This window comes from Salvelinus alpinus, chromosome 13 (assembly GCF_045679555.1).
Source record: "Salvelinus alpinus chromosome 13, SLU_Salpinus.1, whole genome shotgun sequence".
Taxonomy (NCBI): Eukaryota; Metazoa; Chordata; class Actinopteri; order Salmoniformes; family Salmonidae; genus Salvelinus; species Salvelinus alpinus.
Window position 1 is genome coordinate 47,185,657 of NC_092098.1, and position 27,323 is coordinate 47,212,979.

Sequence of the window (27,323 nt, forward strand, 5' to 3'; positions counted from 1 at the left end):
GTGCTGGGAGGTTGACTGTCTGCTGAGGGTTGCTCGTCTGTGGGGTTATATGATGAAGAGGTCTGGTCTGACCCGCTTGGGGTGGGGGTATCTTTATCAAGGGAGAGCTTCTCCTGCTGGGCTAATTCTTTGATTAGGTGAAAGTCCAGCTGAAACTGTTTGGGGTTGCCCTGTACCATTACTGTTCCAGACTTATAGAGATTTATATTAGCTGACTCAGAGTCCTCGTTGTCAAGTATCCTGAGTTTCCACCCCTCGTTAACCCCCCCTCTCTTAACAAAGGGGTAGTCTCTATCTGTCTCTGTCTCTCTCTCTGTCTCTCTCCCTGTTTCTCTCTCTATCTGTCTCTGTCTCTCTCTCTGTCTCTCTCTCTGTCTCTCTCCCTGTTTCTCTCTCTATCTGTCTCTGTCTCTCTCCCTGTTTCTCTCTCTGTCTCTATCTGTCTCTGTCTCTCTCCCTGTTTCTCTCTCTGTCTCTCTCCCTGTTTCTCTCTTTGTCTCTCTCTCTGTCTCCCTCCCTGTTTCTCTCTTTGTCTCTCTCTCTGCTGAATATTTTGCTTTCCCCTTCTCCGTGCTGAGCCTATAGACCATTAGAGAATGAGGGATTATGGCTGAGAACTGTAGAAATCTCATTCCAAGTGTGTGTGTGTGTGTGTGTGTGTGTGTGTGTGTGTGTGTGTGTGTGTGTGTGTGTGTGTGTGTGTGTGTGTGTGTGTGTGTGTGTGTGTGTGTGTGTGTGTGTGTGTGTGTGTGTGTGTGTGTGTGTGTGCGTGTGTCTGTGGGGAGACAGGCTGGGGGCATTTAATCTGTTTGTAGAAACCAGGTTTGCTGTTTATTTGAGCAATATGAGATGGAAGTTCCAGGCAATAAGGGTTCTATATAATCCTGTACGTTTTCTTGAATTTGTTCTGGATTTGGGGACTATGGAAAGACCCCTGGTGGCATGTCTGGTGGGATAAGTGTGTGTGTCAGAGCTGTATGTAAGTTGACTATTCAAACAATTTGGGATTTTCAACACATTAATGTTTCTTATAAAAAGAAGAAGTGATGCAGTCAGTCTCTCCTCATCTCTTAGCCAAGCGAGACTGGCAGCATAGTATTAATATCAGCCCTCTGATTACAATGAAGAGCAAGACGTGCCGCTCTGTTCTGGGACAGCTGCAGCTTAACCTTTTCTCAATCTAGGGGGTGCTGTTTCCACTTTGGAAAATATCGTCTCCAAATTAAACTGCCTCATACTCGATTCTTGCTCGTACAATATGCATATTATTATTACTATTGGATAGAAAACAATCTCTAGTTTCTAAAACCGTTTGAATTATGTCTGTGGGTGAACCAGAACTCTATCTGCAGCGAAATCCATGACAGGAACTGCGAAGGTCTGAAAACGAGTCTCTGTTCTCAGATCAGTTTAAAGCTCTGTATGTATCCTATGGGTCGACATGAACTGCACCCGCCTTCCCCTGGATGTCAGTAACCAATGAGAAGTGGAATGGAGTTTCTACGTAGTTCTCAGACATTATAAAAGGCCAAGGAACGAAGGGAGCTCTCTTTTCGACATTCGTCATTACGCAAAGCAAGACCTCAGGATGGCATTTTGAAACGCTCAGTTATCGGCCTTAGATATATCCGTCTGTAATTTAATTCGATATAGGTGTTAGAAACATCATAACGAAGTTATTTTAAACCGAGTTATATCAGTTTATGCGAGTATATTGCTATTTTCGGAATTTCCTTAGTATTGCGTTTTGAGGATTTGGGCATGTTGTGGCCACATAGCTATTGTTAGCTGCTTATTCCGAAGTTGAAGACGACGTTTTACAACCAAGCAACGATTCTTTTGGACAAAGGACACCTTGCCCAAGATTCTGATGGAAGCTCGTCCAAAAGTAAGAGCTATTTATGATGTTATTCCGTATTTATGTGGAAAAATGTAAACGGATTTGTCCGCCATTATTGCGGCACTAGTCTGGCTGTAACGCACACTGTATGTCTAGTAACGTTAATTTAAAAAATCTAACTCAGCGGTTGCATTAATAACTAATGCATCTTTCATTTGCTGTCCAACCTGTATTTTTTTGTCAAGTTTACGATTATTTATTGATTAGATTAGGTGCCTTTCCAAGATGGCGCCGGCCAGAATGCATGACCTGTTGCCACTGATCACATTGTATAACCACGATTTGTGCTGCTAAATATGCACATTTTCGAACAAAACCTATATGCATTGTGTAATATGATGTTACAGGACTGTCATCTGACGAAGTATATCAAGGTTAGTCCAAAATTATATATCTTTTGCTGTATTGTTACGATCGCTAACCTGTGCTGCTGGTAAATTGCTTGTGTTTCTGGCTATTGTGCTAAGCTAATATAATGCTATATTGTGTTTTCGCTGCAAAGCACTTAAAAAATCTGACATATTGGCTGGATTCACAAGATGTTGGGCTTTCATTTGCTGTACGCTGTGTATTTTTCAGAAATGTTTTAAGATGAGTAATTAGTTATTTGACGTTGGTCTCTGTAATTATTCTGGCAGCTTCGGCACTATTTCAGATTGCAGCTGCAATGTAGAACTGTGATTTATACCTGAAATATGCACATTTTTCTAAAAAAACATATGCTATACAATAAATATGTTATCAGACTGTCATCTTATGAAGTTGTTTCTTGGTTAGTGGCTATATATATCTTTATTTGGTCGAAATTGTGATAGCTACCCATGCAGGAAAAAAATGGTGGGAAAAAAAAGTTGTGTCTTTTGCTATCGTGGTTAGCTAATAGATTTACATATTGTGTCTTCCCTGTAAAACATTTTAAAAATCAGAAATGATGGCTGGATTCACAAGATGTGTATCTTTCATCTGGTGTCTTGGACTTGTGATTTAATGATATTTAGATGCTAGTATTTACTTGTGACGCTATGCTAGGCTATGCTAGTCAGCTTTTTTACTGTGGGGGGTGCTCCCGGATCCGGGATGGTGTGGAAGTAGAAGTTAACTAGGTGTTTCCTCGCAGCACTGGACCACACGACTGGACAATAATCAAGATTAGACAAAACTAGAGCCTGCAGAACTTGCTTTTTGGAGTGTGGTGTCAAAAAAGCAGAGCATCTCTTTATTATGGCTAGACATCTCCCCATCTTTACAACCAGTGAATCTATATGTTTTGACCATGCCAGTTTACAATCTAAGGTAACGCCAAGTAATTTAGTCTCCTCAACTTGTTCAACAGCCACACCATTCAATACCAGATTCAGCTGAGGTCTAGCACTTAAGAAATGATTTGTCCCAAATACAATGCTCTTAGTTTTAGAGATGTTCAGGACCAGTGTATTCCAAAACAGACTGCAACTCTTTGTTGAAGGTTTCAGTGACTTCATTAGCTGTGCTTGCTGAAGCGTATATAGGATCATGTGGCATCAAGCCTCCTGCTGATTCCCCTGAGTTGGCGTTACATTAGTCTAAATTGCGAGGAGCATTCGAGGAAAAATCTGGAACATTTGTAGAGGAATGAGCCCTTGAACTGTGTGAGTGTGGCAGACGAGGCACTGCGTAGTGGGGGAATGGGTCTCTGTGGGGGCCCCCTGCCGTGTGGTGGGTGTGTAGGGGCCCCGGCTGAGATTTGCCGTCATTAAGGGCCCTTACTCCCTGTGACAACATGGGGTTACTCATTATGGCTGTAGGAGCTCAGTCTGAGACATGAACAGCCCATACTGAAATACTGGTTCTCTCTCTATCTCTCTCTCTCGCTCTCTCTCTCTCCCCCAGGTACCAGTGCTGCAGCCCATGGACCTGATGGTGGAAGCCACTCCCAGGCGAGTATTCTCCAATGCCCACACGTACCACATCAACTCCATCTCTGTGAACAGTGACTACGAGACCTACATGTCCACAGATGACCTGAGAATTAACCTGTGGAACCTGGAGAGCACCAACAGAAGTTTCAGTATCCTTCTCTCAACAAACATAGACTGCTAGACTGATGCCTAAGGAGCTCATATTAAGAGGTTGTCTCACTTTGGATTTTCTTTCTTTCTTCTGTTTGTCTGTCATCTGCATCCCCTTCCCAGAAGCCAACGAGGTCATCTTAAAACAGGAACACATCCCCATCGATCAACATTGATTTTCACTTTGAGGTTCCCTGTGGATCACAGATGAGATGCCCTATAGACAGCAGATTGGATGACTGAGCTGTGGGGCCCTGGGCACATATTGAGCTTCTTATTTACTGAGCCTCGTTACTCTATCAATCACAGTGCTGCTGGCTAAAAAGCCTCTTCTCAGTTCTCACTGAGGGACCTGCTGTCATTTCCCTCACTCGGACCAGCGCTGGTTTTTGCTGTTCATTTTTCTCAAGCTGTTTTATTGTTTTAATTTCTTTCTTTTTTGCTTCTAATGGGTTGCTATGTTTTTCTCCTTTCCTTCTCTTGTCCAATAGTTAGTTTAAAGTCTCAAACTGTAAGCTGTGAATTGCATCAGTACTCCTCTATGTGGTTGAGTTCTTTCACCCCAACACCTCAGACATCGTGGACATCAAGCCGGCCAACATGGAGATGCTGACGGAGGTGATCACAGCAGCAGAGTTCCAACCCAACCAGTGTAACACCTTCGTTTACAGCAGTAGCAAGGGCTCCATCCGACTGTGTGACATGAGGGCCTCAGCACTGTGTGACAACCACTCCAAACGTAAGGCTGCCTCAGCCACTTCCCAAACCACTCATATACTGAATATTGCCAGCAGGCTCTATTATAAGGGCCAGGAGTGTTTAGTTGACTAGGAACACCTCTGGACCCGAGTTGTCCATGTACTGGTCAGGTCACATGATCAGAAAACCTCCTAGCCCTAAGCATAAGCAGTGTGTCTATCGTAGGCTCTGAAGCCCCCGTGGCTACTTCTTTTCATTGCTACTGTTCCACTTAGTCATTTGCCTCACAGTGATCTACCGAGTATTTGTGTGATGGGACCCAGGTGAGTCCTGGCACAGTGGTTGGGAACGTAATGTCTTGCATGCTATATTTAGTTGAACTGATACTAAGCTGCAGGTGGACTTGTTTCTGTAAGACATTATTGGAAAATAAGATTGTTGAGGTGGAAATGGAGGGAAACAGGGAGCGCAGTGAGGCCAAGGGGGATTTTATCTATGTTTTCCCCTCCTTTCCATGGACTAGTTCTATGTAAATGGTGGACCAAAAGTCCACAGGAGGCAGTGTGTATTCCTTCATGGCTCTGAGTTTATCCAAATCCCCAACAGTACCCACACACACACCCACAGTGATATTGATGTTTCAAGGTCAGTCAAGGCACTGTCCCTAAACCCCAAATCATAATTTTCCACCCTGCTGAACACATTGTCAGATCATAGACAGACAGGGGTTTATATAGGGAACAAACTCACAGCCTTATTATAATTCTTCAATGGCACATGTCTTGCATTTAATATCTTCCATAAGCTCGCAGTATTTGTGTGTTCAACTATTGCCTGTTAAAAGCTTCATTTGCATTTAAAAGTTTGAGTGGATATGGATGGATGGACTCGTAAATAAGTTACATGGATTATCAGTTCCCATACGTGAATAATGATGTATTAATGATGTGTTTGCATTGAAAAATATGACCATTAACTACTTTATTACTGAGGAATAAATGTCTGCTAACCTGAGAAATGGTTCTCTGCAACTAGACTCATAATTTCTCTACTTTTCCCTTTACATATTTAGCAGTTGTTTAACAGAGCCAGCCAATGGCATACAATATCTGGTGCAGTGTGAAAGTGATCCATCAATCAACTGAAGCTGGAAGCCAGAGAGAGTTGCTCCTCCAGTGTTTTTGGGCCAGACGTTAACACGGCCTGGTCCTCTGTCTGTTCCCCCTGCAGTGTTCGAGGAGCCAGAGGACCCCAGTAACCGCTCCTTCTTCTCCGAGATCATATCGTCCATCTCAGACGTCAAGTTCAGCCACAGCGGGCGCTACCTGATAACACGGGACTACCTCACGGTCAAGGTGTGGGACCTCAACATGGAGAGCAAACCTCTGGAGACCTACCAGGTAGAGTATAGCACTCTCTCGTCACTTTTCTCTGGAAGTGCCAAGACCTTGATATGCCATAGATCACATCGTTTTGAATGATTTCTGCACATTCTTGCTGGGCACCAAAGAAATGATGCATTGGAAACTACCAGAACCATATATGTATCTGAACATATGACTCTGGAAAATACATCTCAATGGACTTTCTCTTCCAGGTTCATGACTACCTGAGGAGTAAGCTGTGCTCCCTGTATGAGAACGACTGCATCTTCGACAAGTTTGAATGTGTCTGGAATGGGTCTGACAGGTCAGTCACAGCAACTGTTAGGATCGGTGTGACTGGATCTATTGATAGTTCACATCTATGTATGAATAGCTAAGGTTGGATAAAGGGGATTGATGTGTCCCCCCCCCCCTCTCTCTCCGCAGTGTGATCATGACCGGCTCGTACAACAACTTCTTCCGCATGTTCGACCGCAACACCAAGCGTGACGTGACCCTGGAGGCGTCGAGGGAGAACAGCAAGCCCCGGGCCATCCTGAAGCCCAGGAAGGTGTGTGTAGGGGGCAAGAGACGCAAGGACGAGATCAGCGTGGACAGCCTGGACTTCAGCAAGAAGATCCTGCACAGCGCCTGGCACCCCTCTGAGAACATTATCGCCGTGGCCGCCACCAACAACCTCTACATATTCCAAGACAAGGTCAACTAATGGATGGAGCAGCACAGACCAGCATAGAGCCTCCTGACTGGCTGATCACACTCACCTGGGAGAGGGCCGCAAGGCTGGGAATCTCTGGCCGCACTGCAACTTGTGAAGAGACACAGACAGCGTTGCAGCTCTCTTCATCCGCTCCACCTCAGACTTGCACCCATGTTGTAAATCTAGGGTTGCCCTCTGTTGCATCCAGAACACTGAAGAACGATGGCTGTCAACATCTTTTTGTTTGTCCATTTTAAAAGGTTCCCCCTCTTAAGTTGTTGCTGTAGTTTAAGGTTATGCACATAAATGCAGGGACGATACTTTTTTGTTCCTTAGAAGCTTTGCATTGGGGAGATGACCTGAGACTGGCTCTACAAACTCAACCTTTGCATCCCTGAGATGGTGTGCGCTTGACGCCCTTTGACCTCTCCTGCCCCTTCCGTTTCATTCATTATTTATCTTCATGAAGGTTTTAAAACATGCAGAGGAACCGCTGTTACCGGGTAGTATTGATTAAAACAACGTAGCAAGCTTTTTGTTCCAATTTTTTTTTAAGAACTTTACAAAATCTAATAAAAAAAAATAGGTACATTAATTATTCATGTCTTTATTATGGGCTCAGTGATCCCGAGTTTAAACTTAAAGATTTTTAGATTAACTATTAACATATCACAGGACTGCATTGTTAAAAAAAGAAAAGTTGCTTTTATTCCAGTAAACATGTACAGAAAAAGCAACGCATCAAAATTAAACCACTGAGAATAAACGTTAACATTCAAACTGTACTGTGAGTTGGTCGATGTCAACGACACCCTAAAAACAGTTACTAAGGCCTGCGATGCCTTGAGTCACAGAAACAGCAGAGTTCATCATTTACAGTTGTCTAACGTCATAGGTGGCTGCAGATGTATTACTACGCCGATCCCTGTGACCTCAGCTGAGCCAAAAGGTCAGATGTCAGGGGTTAGAGCAGTGGCACATCATCAGGCCCTGTAGAGAGGAGAGCCAGAGCTCTGCACTACTGACACTTTAATAAATACAAGGATGGATGTTCCAGGTTTACCACAAGGCATTAGGACATTACAGTTTAATACTGCACTAGAACAGGTGCAGGGCTGGTTCATGCTCAGGTTTTCTAGCAGTCTCTGGTCACTTGGTGGAGCGGCGCGTGGGCTCCGAGGCGGTGGGGGGAGGAGGGGGACCCCGGCGGTCCAGGTCCTCGATGTAGAACATGAGGAGTTTTCTCCTCTCATCCGGGACACAGTCCAGCACCAGGTAACGCTTGTCATTCTGCAGAACCTTCTCCACGTCCTTCAGGTGCTGGTCAGACTCCAGGAGCAACTTCCGCGACCTGAGAGGACGACAACATGGGGGGGTCAGTAAAGAGGCAATGCAGATGGACCAATAGCACCTCCTACTGACTCAATTCATCTAATAATTGTTTAAAACTCTCCAGTCTTAAACACACCTAATTTACACAAGTATAAATGCCATTAAAATGAACCAACCTGTGATACATATTCACCCAGCTACCAGTGAAAGAATGTCACAATCCAGCCCGTTGCTGTACTCACCTGTAAGTGATGAACTTGGTCTCTTTCAGAAGCGTTCTGAAGTCAGCTTTGGCTGTGATGTACTTGTCTTTGATGTAGTCTTCAAACTCCCTCTGTTTTTTCTACAAACCAAAAGAAGACGAACCGCTCAGCGTCTTTGCCTGGTGTTAACCGAGTACATGGGTGGCCGACTCAACCAGTAGAACACAGAGTACATGGGTGGCCGACTCAACCAGTAGAACACAGAGTACATGGGTGGCCGACTCAACCAGTAGAACACAGAGTACATGGGTGGCCGACTCAGCCAGTAGAACGCAGAGTACATGGGTGGCCGACTCAGCCAGTAGAACGCAGAGTACATGGGTGGCCGACTCAACCAGTAGAACGCAGAGTACATGGGTGGCCGACTCAACCAGTAGAACGCAGAGTACATGGGTGGCCGACTCAACCAGTAGAACACAGAGTACATGGGTGGCCGACTCAGCCAGTAGAACACAGAGTACATGGGTGGCCGACTCAGCCAGTAGAACACAGAGTACATGGGTGGCCGACTCAACCAGTAGAACACAGAGTACATGGGTGGCCGACTCAACCAGTAGAACACAGAGTACATGGGTGGCCGACTCAACCAGTAGAACACAGAGTACATGGGTGGCCGACTCAACCAGTAGAACACCGAGTACATGGGTGGCCGACTCAACCAGTAGAACACAGAGCACATGGGTGGCCGACTCAACCAGTAGAACACAGAGTACATGGGTGGCCGACTCAACCAGTAGAACGCAGAGTACATGGGTGGCCGACTCAACCAGTAGAACGCAGAGTACATGGGTGGCCGACTCAACCAGTAGAACGCAGAGTACATGGGTGGCCGACTCAACCAGTAGAACACGGAGTACATGGGTGGCCGACTCAACCAGTAGAACACAGCAAGGTAAAAGAGAAAGATCTTACTCTGTCACTACTGGAGAACTTGATACAGCGAGGATCCTCTTTAATGATCTTCTTCACCTCCTTCCACGTGGTGGTCAGTGTGATCTGTGGCAAACACTCAATCAAAGCACGAACTACCAAGTCATCCGTCACAGGACAATACTCTGTCTGAATGACATGCACACAGTATATGACTTGGAGGTTTACAGTACCACCTTTATATCAGCAGCATGTTAAGTTAATACACTGATGTACATATATGCCCTGTAATGACAGCGTAACACCAGCCCAAACATTGTCTCTCACCATGACGGTCTCGTCCAGTAGCTGTCTGAAGTTCTCCTTCTTCTTCTTGGAGAGCGCCTCAACGTGTTCGTTGAACAGTTTCTCCTTCTCGTCTCTCTCCAGCAGAGAGGCGGACTCCCAGCGGTGGTCCTTACGCAGGTTACGCCGGGTGTCTGACCACGACGCGTCAGACGACCTCACCTGATCACAACACACCAGCTGCATTAAGACCTGGCACATGGTTCCTCGTCCACATAATACAAAATCAGTGTACAAGTCTGGTCATTAACAAGGTCAATCTAAAAACAACGTTTCCTTTCTTGTCTCTGATCTGCCTGGCTGAGATGATCTTCCAGTGGCCATATCAAACTGGGTTTAATCTAAATAAATGTTTGGTTCACCCAAGTTCTCAGCTACAAATGTAGTCCTGTCGGTGCCTTATTGGGTAAACCAACTTCAGCGGATGGTGTGAGCTCACCATATCTGACATGAGGGCTCTGAAGTGCTGGATGGCTTCCTCCCTCTTATGCTGCTCCCGTTCTCTGTCGATCTCCTTGGTCTGCTCAGAGCGGGCCTTCTGCACCTCGCGCTCCCTCTCCCTCAGACTGGCCTCTATCCTGGCGGCACGCTCCAGCTCCTTCTCCTTATCAGAGTCCATGTTCTGGAGGCAGAGAGAAGCCATCAAAAACATCATCATATACAGTGGGGAGAACAAGTATTTGATACACTGCCGATTTTGCAGGTTTTCCTACTTACAAAGCATGTAGAGGTCTGTCATTTTTATCATAGGTACACTTCAACTGTGAGAGACGGAATCTAAAACAAAAATCCAGAAAATCACATTGTATGATTTTTAAGTAATTAATTTGCATTTTATTGCATGACATAAGTATTTGATCACCTACCAACCAGTAAGAATTCCGGCTCTCACAGACCTGTTAGTTTTTCTTTAAGAAGCCCTCCTGTTCTCCACTCATTACCTGTATTAACTGCACCTGTTTGAACTTGTTACCTGTATAAAAGACACCTGTACACACACTCAATCAAACAGACTCCAATCTCTCCACAATGGCCAAGACCAGAGAGCTGTGTAAGGACATCAGGGATAAAATTGTAGACCTGCACAAGGCTGGGATGGGCTACAGGACAATAGGCAAGCAGCTTGGTGAGAAGGCAACAACTGTTGGCGCAATTATTAGAAAATGGAAGATGTTCAAGAGGACGGTCAATCACCCTCGGTCTGGGGCTCCATGCAAGATCTCACCTCGTGGGGCATCAATGATCATAAGGAAGGTGAGGGATCAGCCAAGAACTACACGGCAGGACCTGGTCAATGACCTGAAGAGAGCTGGGACCACAGTCTCAAAGAAAACCATTAGTAACACACTACGCTGTCATGGATTGAAATCCTGCAGCGCACGCAAGGTCCCCCTGCTCAAGCCAGCGCATGTCCAGGCCCGTCTGAAGTTTGCCAATGACCATCTGGATGATCCAGAGGAGGAATGGGAGAAGGTCATGTGGTCTGATGAGACAAAAATAGAGCTTTTTGCTCTAAACTCCACTCGCCGTGTTTGGAGGAATAGAAGGATGAGTACAACCCCAAGAACACCATCCCAACCGTGAAGCATGGAGGTGGAAACATCATTCTTTGGGGATGCTTTTCTGCAAAGGGGACAGGACGACTGCACCGTATTGAGGGGAGGATGGATGGGGCCATGTATCGCGAGATCTACACCAACAACCTCCTTCCCTCAGTAAGAGCATTGAAGATGGGTCGTGGCTGGGTCTTCCAGCATGACAACGACCCGAAACACACAGCCAGGGCAACTAAGGAGTGGCTCCGTAAGAAGCATCTCAAGGTCCTGGAGTGGCCTAGCCAGTCTCCAGACCTGAACCCAATAGAAAATCTTTGGAGGGAGCCGAAAGTCCGTATTGCCCAGCGACAGCCCCGAAACCTGAAGGATCTGGAGAAAGTCTGTATGGAGGAGTGGGCCAAAATCCCTGCTGCAGTGTGTGCAAACCTGGTCAAGAACTACAGGAAACGTATGATCTCTGTAATTGCAAACTAAGGTTTCTGTACCAAATATTAAGTTCTGCTTTTCTGATGTATCAAATACTTATGTCATGCAATAAAATGCAAATTAATTACTTAAAAATCATACAATGTGATTTTCTGGATTTTTGTTTTAGATTCCGTCTCTCACAGTTGAAGTGTACCTATGATAAAAATTACAGACCTCTACATGCTTTGTAAGTAGGAAAACCTGCAAAATCATCAGTGTATCAAATACTTGTTCTCCCCACTGTACACAGAGGCATGCAATCATTACAGGCATCATGACAGCCATCACGTCAACAGGCTAAACAGCATCTAAGAGCGTGACACTGAATGGGGTTAAATGTCAGATGACAAGCTGGAGTCGGTGAGTATATGAACAGTAAGGGCAGCCTCTGAGGTGATATCCTGTTCCTCCCACCTTGGCCTGCTTGTCCACATACTGCTTGTAGAGTTCCTCTCTGGTGTTGGAGCTCTCCACAGACTTGTAGCGAGGGTCTCCCTCCAGCCTGTCCTTCACCTTGCTCCAGCGCTGCCCTCCATCCAGCTGGTGGTCACCAAGCAACTCAAAGAAGTCCTGCTTCACCTGGGACAGAGACCAGGTTTACAATAGGGACATAGACACGATGAGATATTCCAAACGTTTCCAGGTTTCACTAAGCACACAATCCAGGTATGTAGTTACTTGTCCAGCATATCACTTCCTCAGGCTACTGTTTTCAGTGGCCATGGAGGTTTCCAGTCCAGCGCTCACCTTCTCTCCTCTGTTCTTGGAGTCCTCCTTCTCTTTCTTCTTGAGAGCGGTCATGAACTCGATAAAGATGGTCTCCCGGTCCTTCATCTTCTCTATGGCCTTGAACCGTGTGTCCTTGGCGTGCTTGGAGGCAAACTCACTGAACGTTGTCCTGAAACAAAGAACACAGCAACTCTTAGTTCCCTGAGAGACACTAGCCACCCGACCGGTAACGTATTAACTAATCACCTGACTGGTAACGTATTAACTAAACCACCTGACTGGTAACGTATTAACTAAACCACCTGACCGGTAACATATTATCTAAACCACCTGACCGGTAACATATTATCTTAATCACCTGACCGGTAACGTATTATCTTAATCACCTGACCGGTAACGTATTATCTTAATCACCTGACCGGTAACGTATTATCTTAATCACCTGACCGGTAACGTATTATCTTAATCACCTGACCGGTAACGTGTTAACTAATCACCTGACCGGTAACGTATTATCTTAATCACCTGACCGGTAACGTGTTAACTAATCACCTGACCGGTAACGTGTTAACTAATCACCTGACCGGTAACGTGTTAACTAATCACCTGACCGGTAACGTGTTAACTAAACCACCTGACCGGTAACATATTATCTAAACCACCTGACTGGTAACATATTATCTAAACCACCTGACTGGTAACATATTATCTAAACCACCTGACTGGTAACATATTATCTAAACCACCTGACTGGTAACATATTATCTAAACCACCTGACTGGTAACATGTTATCTTAATCACCTGACTGGTAACGTGTTAACTAAACCACCTGACTGGTAACGTGTTAACTAAACCACCTGACTGGTAACATATTATCTTAATCACCTGACTGGTAACGTATTATCTTAATCACCTGACTGGTAACGTATTATCTTAATCACCTGACTGGTAACGTGTTAACTAAACCACCTGACTGGTAACATATTATCTTAATCACCTGACTGGTAACATATTATCTTAATCACCTGACTGGTAACGTGTTAACTAAACCACCTGACTGGTAACATATTATCTTAATCACCTGACTGGTAACATATTATCTTAATCACCTGACTGGTAACGTGTTAACTAAACCACCTGACTGGTAACATATTATCTTAATCACCTGACTGGTAACGTATTATCTTAATCACCTGACTGGTAACGTATTATCTTAATCACCTGACTGGTAACGTATTATCTTAATCACCTGACTGGTAACGTATTATCTTAATCACCTGACTGGTAACGTGTTAATATGTTACCAGTCAGGTGGTTTAGTTAACACGTTACCAGTCAGGTGATTAAGATAATATGTTACCAGTCAGGTGATTAAGATAATATGTTACCAGTCAGGTGGTTTAGTTAACACGTTACCAGTCAGGTGATTAAGATAATACGTTACCAGTCAGGTGATTAAGATAATACGTTACCAGTCAGGTGATTAAGATAATATGTTACCAGTCAGGTGATTAAGATAATATGTTACCAGTCAGGTGGTTTAGTTATCTTAATCACCTGACTGGTAACATATTATCTTAATCACCTGACTGGTAACATATTATCTTAATCACCTGACTGGTAACATATTATCTTAATCACCTGACTGGTAACATATTATCTTAATCACCTGACTGGTAACATATTATCTTAATCACCTGACTGGTAACATATTATCTTAATCACCTGACTGGTAACATATTATCTTAATCACCTGACTGGTAACATATTATCTTAATCACCTGACTGGTAACGTATCATCTAAACCACCTGACTGGTAACGTATTATCTTAATCACCTGACTGGTAACGTATTATCTTAATCACCTGACTGGTAACGTATTATCTAAACCACCTGACTGGTAACGTATTATCTTAATCACCTGACTGGTAACGTATTATCTAAACCACCTGACTGGTAACGTATTATCTTAATCACCTGACTGGTAACATATTATCTTAATCACCTGACTGGTAACATATCTTAATCACCTGACTGGTAACATATCTTAATCACCTGACTGGTAACGTGTTAACTAATCACCTGACTGGTAACATATTATCTTAATCACCTGACTGGTAACATATTATCTTAATCACCTGACTGGTAACATATTATCTTAATCACCTGACTGGTAACATATTATCTAAACCACCTGACTGGTAACGTATTATCTTAATCACCTGACTGGTAACATATTATCTTAATCACCTGACCGGTAACGTGTTAACTAATCACCTGAGCGGTAACGTGTTAACTAATCACCTGAGCGGTAACGTGTTAACTAATCACCTGAGCGGTAACGTGTTAACTAATCACCTGAGCGGTAACGTGTTAACTAATCACCCGACCGGTAACGTGTTAACTAATCACCCGAGCTGTAACGTGTTAACTAATCACCCGACCGGTAACGTGTTAACTAATCACCCGACCGGTAACGTGTTAACTAATCACCCGACCGGTAACGTGTTAACTAATCACCCGACCGGTAACGTGTTAACTAATCACCCGACCGGTAACGTGTTAACTAATCACCCGACCGGTAACGTGTTAACTAATCACCCGACCGGTAACGTGTTAACTAATCACCCGACCGGTAACGTGTTAACTAATCACCTGACCGGTAACGTATTAACTAATCACCTGACTGGTAACGTATTAACTAATCACCTGACTGGTAACGTATTAACTAATCACCTGACTGGTAACGTGTTAACTAGTGTTTGTAGTGAGGTCTGACCTGGCAGTGAGCTTGGCCTCCTCCATCATCTTCCTGAACTCGTCCTTACACTGCATCAGTTTATTCTTCTTCTCCTTCCTCTCCTCCTCAGCTCGGGTCTTCACATACTGGTCAAACACCTGCACAGGATCAGCAGACACGCATGGAACAACAGTTAGCATAAATAAAGACAGAACTGCCAGATAACCCCTTGGAAAATACATATACCACCTGACTGCAGAGCTCTGATCTTTCCCTCAAAGGGGAACACAGCTCATATCATAATATGACAATATGGAAACAAATAAAAACTAAAATGATAAATGAGTTCTGTTAGTGTACAATACCTGCTTTCTCTCTTTGGGGTTAAGCAGCAGGTATCGTGGATCAAACACTATCTTGTGCAGCTCTTTCTCCCACGTAGAGAACGCTGAGACCTGTGGGCACGGGGTCAGAGGGCGTGAGACCAGGCCAATCAAGGTGGGCTTCAACAACAGTCACATAACACTTTCAGTCATCAGTCAAATTGATTTCCTTCGGGGGGAAAATAATCCCCCGTCGGCCCAATCAATCCCCCTCAAATCTAAAAGGGTTGGAATGAGTCACGTTTTACTCCTCAAACTAGTGACACCCAAAGGAACAATGCAATTACAGCAGAGCAATGCAATAAAGGCCTGCATCACACCTGGTGGTACTCTTGGAAAAGGCTCCAGAGAGCAGCCAGGCACCAATAACTCCCCTGCTTGGGAAGTTTAATACATTTTACAATCCAATTAGTTTTATCTCTGCTTTGGATGCGTCAAAGTTGCAATATGCCTCTTTTGGTTCTGAACAACAGTTTCCAGGATAGAGAAGTTGATACATAATTCATGTAATACAGAAATAGGAAGCTGAACACATGAAAGCTGATCCCAAATTAGAGGACATGACAACATAATGACATCAAGCTATTATCTACTCTGCATGCCAGTTTGTAAACAAGGAACATAAAGACCGCCATTGGCAGGGTAGGCCTGGAGACATATAGATCTGATGAATGTATTGGAAAAACCAAACACTGATCCATTACAGCATGTGCATGTCATTTTCAAAAAATAGATATCATTTTTTTAAAGTCACCATTATGTACAATAAATAGATATAAAATAATTTCTTCCCTACAAAGAATAGTGAAATGTTAAATTCTTAGTCTATCATTACAATTCAACACTATTATAGATATGCACATAACATGTTTAACTAACTTTTATGAATGTACTTTTTTGAAGTATTACCAAAACATAAACAGAAATGTACTTGTCAATCAACTGGGCATAAGATAGAGGTCAGGGATAGAGGCAGGAAGAACAGGAATAAAACACCAAAGACAAGGAGAAGTAACTTAAGAGTGTACCTTGGTGGGCTTCCATTCAGATTAATGTGTCTAACGTTACAGTATTGCGTTGGATTGAAGTGTTTTACCCCTCTCTTCAGCAGCATGTCCCTGAACTGTGTCATGCGCTTCTCCAGGGGCACGATGGCCCGCTCTCGGGCCGCCTTCAGCTCCGCCTCCATGGCTGCCTCTTTCTCAGAGTCCGCCTCTTTCATCACTTCCTCCTTCCTGCAAGCAGAGGGAAGACGTCAAGGCCCAGGCACAGGGGAGGGTGATAGACGGGGGGGGGGTTAGGGGGCTGGCCTGGGGTGCAACTTTACTTCTTCAATTGGGGAAATGATACAGTATGTTCTTCTATGTTCTCTACCCAGGCGTTCTGCTATACTTGACTGATCAATTACCGTCCATCTCTACCAAATGAGTGGACTCCAAATGATATAAGTTGGGTCTTGCACAGGTGCTACAGGTTATAAAGATTGAGAGGGGGAGGATTTGTCAAATACCTGACCACTGATATTCACGGTCTTGGATTTGTATTCAGTGTTCCATTATCACATATAGCTATGGCGAGACGGGGAGGTGAACGTCTTCATTGGGGTTCCTAAAGCTGTAGTTCTAGAAGAAGGAGGTCAAGCAAGGTGGTTACCTTGGTTACCTTGTTGGCATCACCATGTGTTCTACAGGCCTTTTCCCTGAAAAATAGTCTCTTGTGCAACGGGACCAGTGTTTAGGGTAGCGGGAGAGGCAGGCTTGGAGGGCACTGATGGGAAACAGTGACTGATTGGGTAACCTGGACAGTGACCATCGATTGACCACTTTAACAGAACCAGTGAAGACATCATAGGCTTTACTAAGTCAGTACAAGCTGGGTTAAAAACTACTTCCCACAGAAAGAGTCAGTCCCTCCACCCCCAGAGGAAAATACAAAAATCAAGCAATTTAGGTTTCACGACCAAACACCCTAACTTAACCTTAAACTAAGAACTGAGATATTTTTAGCCCGAGTACATCATGGGTTGATTTCAATTTGTACATGCTGTTTTATCTGTTCAGACGATGGAGAATGACTGAGTGCTTTGTCATGCTGTTACTGCCCCCTAGTAAAGTGTGCTGGGCCCTTGGGTGGAGAGGACTGGGGACTTACTTCCTCTTCTTGGCCTTCACAGGCTCATCCTCCAGAGCTTCCTCTGCTGCCTGCTCCAGCTCCTCTTTGCTGATTCCTGAGGGAGAGAAGTGATGAGACCATCGTCATGAACACCTACAGAGGCAGGATGAGAGTGTGCCTGTGTGTGGTCGTACCCAGCTTCCTGGTGGCGTCCTCCAGGCCTCTCTTATGAGGTGGTTCCTGGATGTTCTTGTCAACGTCGGCCCGCCCCACCAGCTCCTCGGGCCGGTCCCACATGGAGAGACGCGTGGTGGGGTTGTAGTAGAACACCCGCTCGTCACCGGTCCACACAATACACCTACACACACAAGTTCAATAGGGCACCAGGGCGTGTGACTGATGCAAGTTCCGCCTCCATACAACAGCACATAGCTCTGTTACCATCAGTGGCACATACCAGAGTGGCAGCTATTGGGTTAGTGGCCACGGGCTTTCTGTTACATACCAGGGAGTGGCAGCTATTGGGTTAGTGGCCACGGGCTTTCTGTTACATACCAGGGAGTGGCAGCTATTGGGTTAGTGGCCACGGGCTTTCTGTTACATACCAGGGAGTGGCAGCTATTGGGTTAGTGACCATGGGCTTGGCTTTCTGTTACATACCAGGGAGTGGCAGCTATTGGGTTAGTGGCCACAGGCTTAGCTTTCTGTTACATACCAGGGAGTGGCAGCTATTGGGTTAGTGGCCACAGGCTTAGCTTTCTGTTACATACCAGGGAGTGGCAGCTATTGGGTTAGTGGCCACGGGCTTGGCTTTCTGTTACATACCAGGGAGTGGCAGCTATTGGGTTAGTGGCCACGGGCTTTCTGTTACATACCAGGGAGTGCCAGGTATTGGGTTAGTGGCCACGGGCTTGGCTTTCTGTTACATACCAGGGAGTGGCAGCTATTGGGTTAGTGGCCACGGGCTTTCTGTTACATACCAGGGAGTGGCAGCTATTGGGTTAGTGGCCACGGGCTTGGCTTTCTGTTACATACCAGGGAGTGGCAGCTATTGGGTTAGTGGCCACGGGCTTAGCTTTCTGTTACATACCAGGGAGTGCCAGCTATTGGGTTAGTGGCCACGGGCTTAGCTTTCTGTTACATACCAGGGAGTGCCAGGTATTGGGTTAGTGGCAACGGGCTTGGCTTTCTGTGCTGCTTTCTCCTCTTCAGTCATCTCCTCCTCCTTAACCTGCTCAATGAAAGGAATACAACTTTTATTAAGTTAGATGACATTAATAATAGACCGTTTGAAATGATAAAATGCAGGCCAGAATGATGTGTGACTAGTAGATGGCTCCAGGTCTCCTCTCACCTCCTTCACCTCCTTAGGGAGCTCTATTTTAGGCTGTTCATCCTCCATCTCCATAGCCTCCTCCTCCAGGGCCTGCTGTCTCTCTTTGGCCTTCTCTGCCTCTTTCTCTACAGGAGAGGAAAAATTCACACACATTAGATATGCAACATCTAAAATCTCACTTAAATCAGTCGAGCATGAATGCTAGCTGGTTGGAGAGATCCAAAGCTTTAAGTAGACCGACCTTTCTCCCGTAGTTCCTGGGGTTTGTCCCAGGTGGACTCCAGTGTGCGGTTGTTGTAGTAGTAGGTTTTCCCGTCGGCCGTTTTGTACTCAGACCACTCTGGGAACTGGAGGCCTGACAAGGCGGGCGCCGCCAGGGCCAACTGAGGGTGGTGCATCATGGGAACAAGAGGAGGGCCCATGCCAGGCAGCATACCTGTGGAAGGTCAAATACACACAGAATACTTCTTAAGACACATTCATGTCTGATAAACCCATTCTACTGCACATCTAAACAAAGCCATAAAGCAAGGGGCGGGTAGGGCATCTACTTCCATTTGGGTAAAAGGGTCCAAAAGGAAAATGCTGTGTTGACACTTTTGCTAGAGCTTGTGTCGCTCATTCTTGAAAAGTTCTGAGGACGTACAGTGCCTTCAGAAAGTATTCAGACCCCTTGACTTTTTACACATTGTTACGTTAGTCTTATTCTAAAATGTATTAAATATATATATATTGTTTGCAATCTACACACAATACCCCATAATAACCAAGTGAAAATAGATTAAGAAATGTTTGCAAATTACGTTATTTACAGAAGTATTCAGACCCTGTTATGAGACTTGAAATTGAGCTCAGGTGCATCCTGTTTCCATTGATCATCCTTGAGATGTTTCTACAACTTGGAGTCCACCTGTGGTAAATTCAATTGATTGGACATGATTTGGAAAGGCACACACACGTCTATATAACGTCCCACAGTTGACAGTTCATGTCAGAGCAAAGAAACAAGCCATGAGGTCGAAGGAATTGTCCGTAGAGATCCGAGACAGGATTGTGTCAAGGCGCCGATCTGGGGGAAGGGTACCAAAACATTTCTTCAGTATTGAAGATCCCTAAGAACACAGTGGCCTCCAATATTCTTAAATGGAAGAAGTTTGGAACCACCAGGACTCTTCCTAGAGCTGGCCGCCTGGCCAAACTGAGCAATCGGGGGAGAAGGGCCTTGGTCAGGGAGGTGACCAAGAACCCGATGGTCACTATGACAGAGTTCTAGAGTTCCTCTGTGGAGATGGGAGAACCATCCAGAAGGACAACCATCTCTGCAGCACTCCACCAATCAGGCCTTTGTGGTAGAGTGGCCAGATGGAAGCCACTCCTCAGTAAAAGGCAAGACAGCCCACTTGGAGTTTGCCAAAAGGCACCTAAAGACACTCAGACCAAGAGAAACAAGATTCTCTGGTCTGATGAAACAAAGAATAAACTCTTTGGCCTGAATGCCAAGCGTCACGTCTGGAAGAAACCTGGCACCATCCCTACGGTGAAGCGTGGGTGGCAGCATCATGTTGTGGGGATGTTTTTCAGAGGCAAGGACTGGGAGACTAGTCAAGATTGAGGGAAAGATCAACGGAGCAAAGTAGTGAGATCCTTGATGGGGCTGGGGCGAAGGTTCACCTTCCAACAGGACAACGACCCTAAGCACACAGCTAAGACAACACAGGAGTGGCTTCGGGACAAGTCTCAATGTCCTTGAGTAGCCCGGCCAGAGCCCGGACTTGAGCCCGATCGAACATCTCTGGAGAGACCTGAAAATAGCTGTGCAGCAACGCTCCCCATCCAACCTGACAGAGCTTGAGAGGATCTGCAGAGAAGAATGGGAGAAACCTCCCAAATACAGGTGTGACAAGCTTGTAGCATGATGTGTAAATGTGATAATTCATTTTTTTTTGTTATTTCTTGCAAAATTTTCAGAAAACCTGTTTTTGCTTTGTCATTATGGGGTAGTGTGTATAGATTGAGGAATTATTATTTTGTGTATACATTTTAGAATAAGGCTGTAATGTAACAACATTTGGAAAAGTAAAGGGGTCTGAATACTTTCCGAATGCACTGCATGTATTTTAGAGCCCATGAGAATTCACCTGAAATATAAAGGTCTTAGTTCCAATACTTTGACCTAATTTTCTAATTGTAAATATAGGGCCTTCTCTGCTTAGCCTTGAGTACACAGGTACCATCTAAAACTGAGCCACTGAGATGTTACCAAAAACACACAAGGTATGCCACAAGAAGAAAATGATTATCAAATGACCATACAACATTAATAAAATGTGAATTTCCTGTACTAAAGGGAAAATAACCTAACCTAAAATAGGTGTGTCGCCTGTCAAAACAAGGACCTATATACCAGTGACTAAATTACCACTCAAAAATCGAACCCTGCAAAGAGTAATCTAGCTAAAAACAGTATAACGGCGACAGTACTGACACAAGTCCACATTGCGGTTTTGTCCAAACATCTATTGGTTGTTCAACACTATACAAGATCCAAAATGCCTCCTTCCCAAATCTCCTCTTTAAAAAAAGCATTTAACACAAGACAGAAAGTCCTAGAATATGTCTAACTCACTAATGTTGAAGAAATAAAACTACAAAAAAAATCAACAGTAATATTCCACCTTGTTTGGCGGTGCCAAAAGAGCCCAAAAATTATAAGCATAATTTTCACAACAAATCTCTAACATGCCATCTAACAGAATAGTGAGTGGAGATGTTTGAAAGAATTACCGTTATGGTTGGAGGAGACTGTCTTTATATAGGGACCTCCTACTATCTGCATCATTGCCACACCTGCAAGAACGGACAAGCAAGCATTGTGTTGAACACAGGAGGAGAGAGGTGCAAGCTGCCAGGGCAGATCAGACACAGATTTCAACACATTAAAACTAGGCCCACAACCACTATCACTTTGATAACAACATGTAGTATTCTCTTCCTGGTAACAACCAGATGGATGAATAAAGTGCTGATTAGGTTATGTAGATGTGCAAAGTATTGAATTAAAATTATATATATATATTTTTTTTTAAACGAAACATTTAAAGCTGCAATGTGTAACTTTTTGGATGACCCAACCAAATTCACATAGAAATATGAGATATAGATCTAAAATTCTCATTGAAAGCAAGTCAAAGAAGCAGTAGATCTGTTGTGTGTGTGCTATTTCTACGCTTCCCCTTAAGTTTGGTTTTTGCGCCTTTTACTTTCGGTTTTCAACACTAGTTTCAAACAGCTGAAAATATAATATTTTGGGTTATTGAAAAGACATTTCACAGCAGTTTAGATGGTACATTGACTCTGAACTAGACATTGCTTGTTTTGTCACAAACTGAAATTAGGCAAACTATTAGAATTTTACATTTACATTTAAGTCATTTAGCAGACGCTCTTATCCAGAGCGACTTACAAATTGGAAAGTTCATACATATTCATCCTGGTCCCCCCGTGGGGAATGAACCCACAACCCTGGCGTTGCAAGCGCCATGCTCTACCAACTGAGCCACACGGGACCACAATTTTAGCAACCAGGAAATGGCGAGAGGGTTTTCTGCATATTGCACCTTTAAATTAATATATATTGCAAAGTGAGTCAACAAAAACACCCTATTTCTTTATAGAACATCGTCTCAAAGGCATTTTAATTTTCTCCAGCATTTATTTTCTCCAGACGACTAGCTGACCCTTTTCTGAACATGGGCAATGCTGCCATCTATCTACAGGACTAAAAGAGACTTGTTTCTCCAATAACTACAGTGCAAGAATAAACAAAATGTCAAAGAGCTGAATGTGGAGTTGTGTGGAATAAGTTTTTTTTTAATTAAAAAACTACAAATACAAGTTCTGATTAGCTTATTTCTCTCTCCAACCATGGCCGAGACCATTCTACCTCCACAATTATTAGTTTAATCTATTACTTTTAATAGATTAAACTGAATGCACTCACTACTGCTTTGGATAAGAGTGTCTGCTAAATGACTAAAATATAAAATGTACAGGAATAAAAATAAGACCTAACGTTAAGATGACAAACAAATGAAGAGATGACTAATGACAGTATGGAAAGGGGTGGAGGGTCAGTAATGTTAAGGGAGGTAGAGAGGTTTGGGATGAGGAGAGAGTGTCTTACCGGGCAGTGGGATATGCATGCCTGGTAGAGGCACCCTGAAGGGGTGCATGACCCCTGGGGGGAAGCCTGGGATAGTGGCTGTGGTGTGAGGCTGGGACATGGTGTGGTGGGGCAGGCCAGTCGGGAGACTTTGGGGCAACAGGGACATAGTCTGGACTGGTGTCACTGAGGATGGCACTGTGGTTACACTGACCACTGCCATCGTGGTCACTCCCACACTGGAGGGGACGGAGGACACAGGCTGCAGATCTGTAGCAGCAGAAGCTGGACAAAGACCAGCAGAGTGTTACAACACAGTCTGGACATATAGTAAAACTAACAATAGACAAGCAGAAAACTACTCATTTCCAACTTTGTGATCTTCACTAAATCAGTCTTAATTTGTCATACCAAGAGGATTTCTAACCATCAGACCTGTCCAGAGAACTAAAACAAGATCCAGATGTCCATTTCCCAGTGCTGTACTCACTAGTGATGGTCTGGGACAAAGAAGAGGTGGTGTTGGTGTCTGGGCTGGTACTCATGGTATGAGACTGGGAAGGTGCCTGTGTGGACACTGGAGAGGGTGTGGCAGCTGTAGTGCTGGCTGCAGTGCTGCTATTGGAGGAGGCTCCTGTTCCGGCCGGGGTCACCATCATAGGGTTGAGTTCTGACTGCTGGATCACCTTTACCCCTTCAGGTTTGCTCCAGGCTGACTCTCGAGTCCTGGCGTTGTAGTAGTACGCCTAGGTGGAAACAGGAAAATATTCATTCAGATAGGTTCAAATAGAGAACTACCGTAACATCTCAATTAAAGGAAAAATTTACCCATTGTGAATGTTATATAGTTTCTGTGCATCTAAGTGATGATCTATAGCAGGCAGAAATACAGCCTGGATGCAAAACTAGACATACCGGCTGTATTTCTGCTTGCTTGGACGGCAATAGCTCCAATACACATGAAAACACTCAGAGATGCACAAAAATAATAACACATTCAAACGGGTCAATCTTTCCTTTAAGTAAGAGGCCATTCTCTACCTTTCCCTCAGGTGTCTTGTTCTCCACCCAGATCTCCTCAGTAGGGGGCAGAGTATGAGCTCCAGCAGCAGGAACTGGGGGCATCCCAGGGGGGAATAGCATCCCTGGGGGTGGGGGCATGCTGCCCATCGGCGGGGGCATAAAAGGAGGTCTCTGAAATACACACAAAAAAAATGCATTCAAATATCAAGCCTTTAATTCTTGCAATGCAGTCTAAGATGTTCAGACTCTCAATGCATTCATACCTCTGACAAACCAAATGTGTAACAGTCACATTCTATAGAAAAGATGGATGGATCCAATGGCAGAAATTATCCCTTTCATCTCTGACAGGTGTACCTGTAGGTGAGGGGGTCCGAGTGGTGGGGGCATGCCTCCTGGTGGGGGTATGGGTGGCATGCTGGGGTCAAACGGCGGACGCCCAAACAGTGGCCCCCGTGGTGGAGGCCCTCTCATCATACCGAAGGGGGGAGGTGGAGGTCTGAGCAGTGGGGGTGGACCACGCATCACTGGGGTTGGAGGAGGAGCAGGGCCGCGGAAACGCAGCGTCTGCTGCTGCGCCATCCTAGAAACAAAACAAATGGACCTGGCTCATGAACCAAATCAAAATAACGATCGAACTACACAACATCGAGTTGCTATATCTACTCGCTTGCTATCTTCCCCTTTCCCAGCTGATTGTTTGCAACACAGGTTAACGTTAGTGACCCCACACAAAATCATGATTCATGTTATCAGGCTAACGTTAGCTAGCTAAATTATGTTACAGTCTAACTAGCTATACATTACTTGTTGGGATCAAACGATGCAATCAAGTTATGATCCTAAGTTAGTTCAATTTGACAGTCTCACTGACTAACTTTAGCTAGCTACCTACATAAACTGCTAATACCCACATGAACACACTAACCGTAGCTAGCAAATGTGTACTGGTAATACGCATATCAACACAGTAAGGGTAGTGTACACTAGTTAGTTAGCTACCTAATGTAAGGCTAGTTACGATAACTAGCTAGGTTGCTAATGTTATGCAATTTAAATCGACGCGCAGCTAGCTAAATAGCATCATAGTTTAGAAAAATCCACGAGTCAGGAGGGAGGCTAGCTAATGATGTTAGCTGCTAGCGTGGCCACATTGAATAGTCAGCACCGAATGCACTAGTCGCCTGCAGCGCATGTAACAAATCAGACATTGGGAGGACACGTTCACCTTCATGTCAAACTAGCTAACAACCGTAGAAAACAGTACTTCTGAAAAATATGATTCACTTGGCTTTATTCGCTATCACCTCACCTGTTGTCGTTAAACACAATACTTTCACCGTCTCCGTGGTCCGCCATTACAGAAAAATGAAACGACTCTTCCTGGAAACGCCTCCGCACACAAACTTTTACACAACATTGGCCAAATGCCCTATCGATCATACTATACGCCCGTCATATAGAAAATCTGATTGGATGACAAAATAGTCGCCATCGTCTGCCCAGAGGGCTCTCCGTCCAGCCAACTGTGATGTCTTTGTTCAGTTAGGACTTTCCTAACTATTGATGGATAACAATTTCAAAACAGATGGCCAGACAGGCAACTGTACCATAACCTCATTTACATTTACTAAGAAACATACATCATTGCATAGTTACATGCAAGTTATTAACAACATTGGATGTACAGTATTTGCTGTACTTGTGTAAAAATGGCCACTCCGCATGTATTATTGGTTCATTGGCATTTGTATCTGATTTCTATACAAAGAGCACAGTACTCTGCATAGGCCAGTAGTACCTATGTCTATGCCTGGACTCTCAGTCTGCATAAAACCAGCAAAGCACCCCCTTCTCCTTATAAACTAGGTATTTGTAGAACAAAAAGGCATAAATAAATAGACTTCCTATTAAACACCTTAAAATACTGCAAAATGTAATCTTGTACAGAGCAGAGATCAATCTCATAAAACAGTATTTATCTTTAAAAAACAAATTACTTCAGAATAACAGTAACTATTAATTAATTTTTAGATCAAAACTTCTTGGGGTGTTTATATACAACACAATGTACTGATTCACTGAATCAACAAATTGTCTCTAACAGGGATTTTACTAAAGGATGTCACTTTGGTTTGATCCTAGAGAATTCTCATCACGTGTACTTCTTCCTCGTCCTCCTCATTGGTGACTTGGACCTCTTAGACACTGGCAGGGTTCTCTGGCGCAGAGTTGGTGAAGATGTTCTCCAGGTCATGCACATCCAGTGGTGGGACCTAACCCAGGAGCTCAGAGGTAGTGGGGGTCTACCTTTGACCTTGACATCTCTGCCCCGCCGAAACGGTTAGTCTCTGTTGGGAAGGGAGAACGTGGACTCGTGCTGATCGTAGTTGTCATCATAGGAGTAGCCTGGAGTAGACATAGGATTAATCATGGGGTTGGAGAACTCCTGGGGTTGGAGAACTGGGTAGGAGTATGGGAGTGTGGGTCGTGTGGGTAATGGTATGATCTGAAAAAAAAAGACAACAATCCCAGGATGATGGCGTTTCAAATGACCATAGTTCAATTTTCACCACTAACCTGCACAATTATAAAACATCAAACTTACATACGGTAGTACTTAATTGGTATTCAACATGGAACAGCATGCTTTGCTTACCCTGGTGGATAAAACTGGGGTCCAGACATGAAGTAGGGCAGAGCAAATGGGAAGCGAGGGGTGGGGAAGAGGCCCACCGGATGTGGCATGGGAGATGGAGGATACATGTCTGGGTAAGTCAGGTTAGAGAGTGGTATTTGGAGACATCTGGAGCTGGATGGCATGATTGTAGAGAGAATCACACTGGCAGAATTGTAGTATGCCTGTTGACTGCTGATTTTCCTGGGTTTGAGAGCTTCTTCAAGGTTGCTGCCAGAGTGTCTGGCTTCACGCTTGCATTCTCCAGGCTTACCACCAGAGGTAGTGGCTGTTGGGTGGGGATGTGGGCAGGCAGTAGTCTGGAAGAATATGGAGACTGGGCTGGTACTCTGAGAGGCTGCTGCTGTATCACCCTGGACATTAGAGCCTGGGGGAAGACCAAACCAAAACAACTACTGTATTAATCTTCATACTGCAATGTATTATTCCAGTTTACTGTTATAGCAGCTACTGTGGCTCCTGAGTGGCGCAGCGGTCTAAAGCACTGCATCTCAGTGCAAGAGGTGTGACTACAGTCCCTGTTTCAAATCCAGGATGTATCACACCCGGCCGTAATTGGGAGTCCCATAGGGCGGC

At 44.5% G+C, this 27,323-nt stretch overlaps 2 protein-coding genes across 5 annotated transcripts in view; one reads left to right on the forward strand and one right to left on the reverse strand.

The window, feature by feature from the left end:
- LOC139537808 (serine/threonine-protein phosphatase 2A 55 kDa regulatory subunit B beta isoform) overlaps positions 1 to 7,514 on the forward strand; it is a 139,473-nt gene extending 131,959 nt beyond the window's left edge. For 2 of the 3 annotated variants that reach the window (XM_071339605.1, XM_071339606.1), the window contains 5 exons: positions 3,770 to 3,947; positions 4,523 to 4,687; positions 5,878 to 6,047; positions 6,245 to 6,336; positions 6,459 to 7,324. In XM_071339605.1, the coding sequence (XP_071195706.1) occupies positions 3,770 to 3,947; positions 4,523 to 4,687; positions 5,878 to 6,047; positions 6,245 to 6,336; positions 6,459 to 6,738 (885 nt within the window). In that variant the 3' untranslated portion in view covers positions 6,739 to 7,324. Of the gene's footprint in view, positions 1 to 3,769; positions 3,948 to 4,522; positions 4,688 to 5,877; positions 6,048 to 6,244; positions 6,337 to 6,458 lie in introns of all 3 variants that reach the window. The other variant, XM_071339604.1, reaches the window with a different exon arrangement.
- Positions 7,412 to 25,468, reverse strand: LOC139537807 (transcription elongation regulator 1-like). Of its 2 annotated transcripts, none has more exons than XM_071339603.1 (21): positions 25,362 to 25,468; positions 24,407 to 24,632; positions 24,068 to 24,220; positions 23,517 to 23,772; positions 23,048 to 23,296; positions 21,649 to 21,711; positions 19,106 to 19,300; positions 18,883 to 18,989; positions 18,674 to 18,759; positions 17,723 to 17,886; positions 17,568 to 17,643; positions 16,513 to 16,651; positions 15,399 to 15,488; positions 15,073 to 15,191; positions 12,311 to 12,461; positions 11,978 to 12,142; positions 9,979 to 10,161; positions 9,522 to 9,701; positions 9,237 to 9,320; positions 8,304 to 8,404; positions 7,412 to 8,080 (listed from the first exon to the last, which is right to left on the reverse strand). In XM_071339603.1, the coding sequence occupies exons 1-21, from the start codon at positions 25,406 to 25,408 to the stop codon at positions 7,879 to 7,881; spliced, it is 3,036 nt and encodes a 1,011-aa protein (XP_071195704.1). In that variant the 5' UTR covers positions 25,409 to 25,468; the 3' UTR covers positions 7,412 to 7,878. The 2 variants fall into 2 exon arrangements, with proteins under 2 accessions (XP_071195704.1, XP_071195703.1); XM_071339602.1 differs by having other exon boundaries at positions 23,048 to 23,311.
- Positions 25,469 to 27,323: the final 1,855 nt, after the last annotated feature.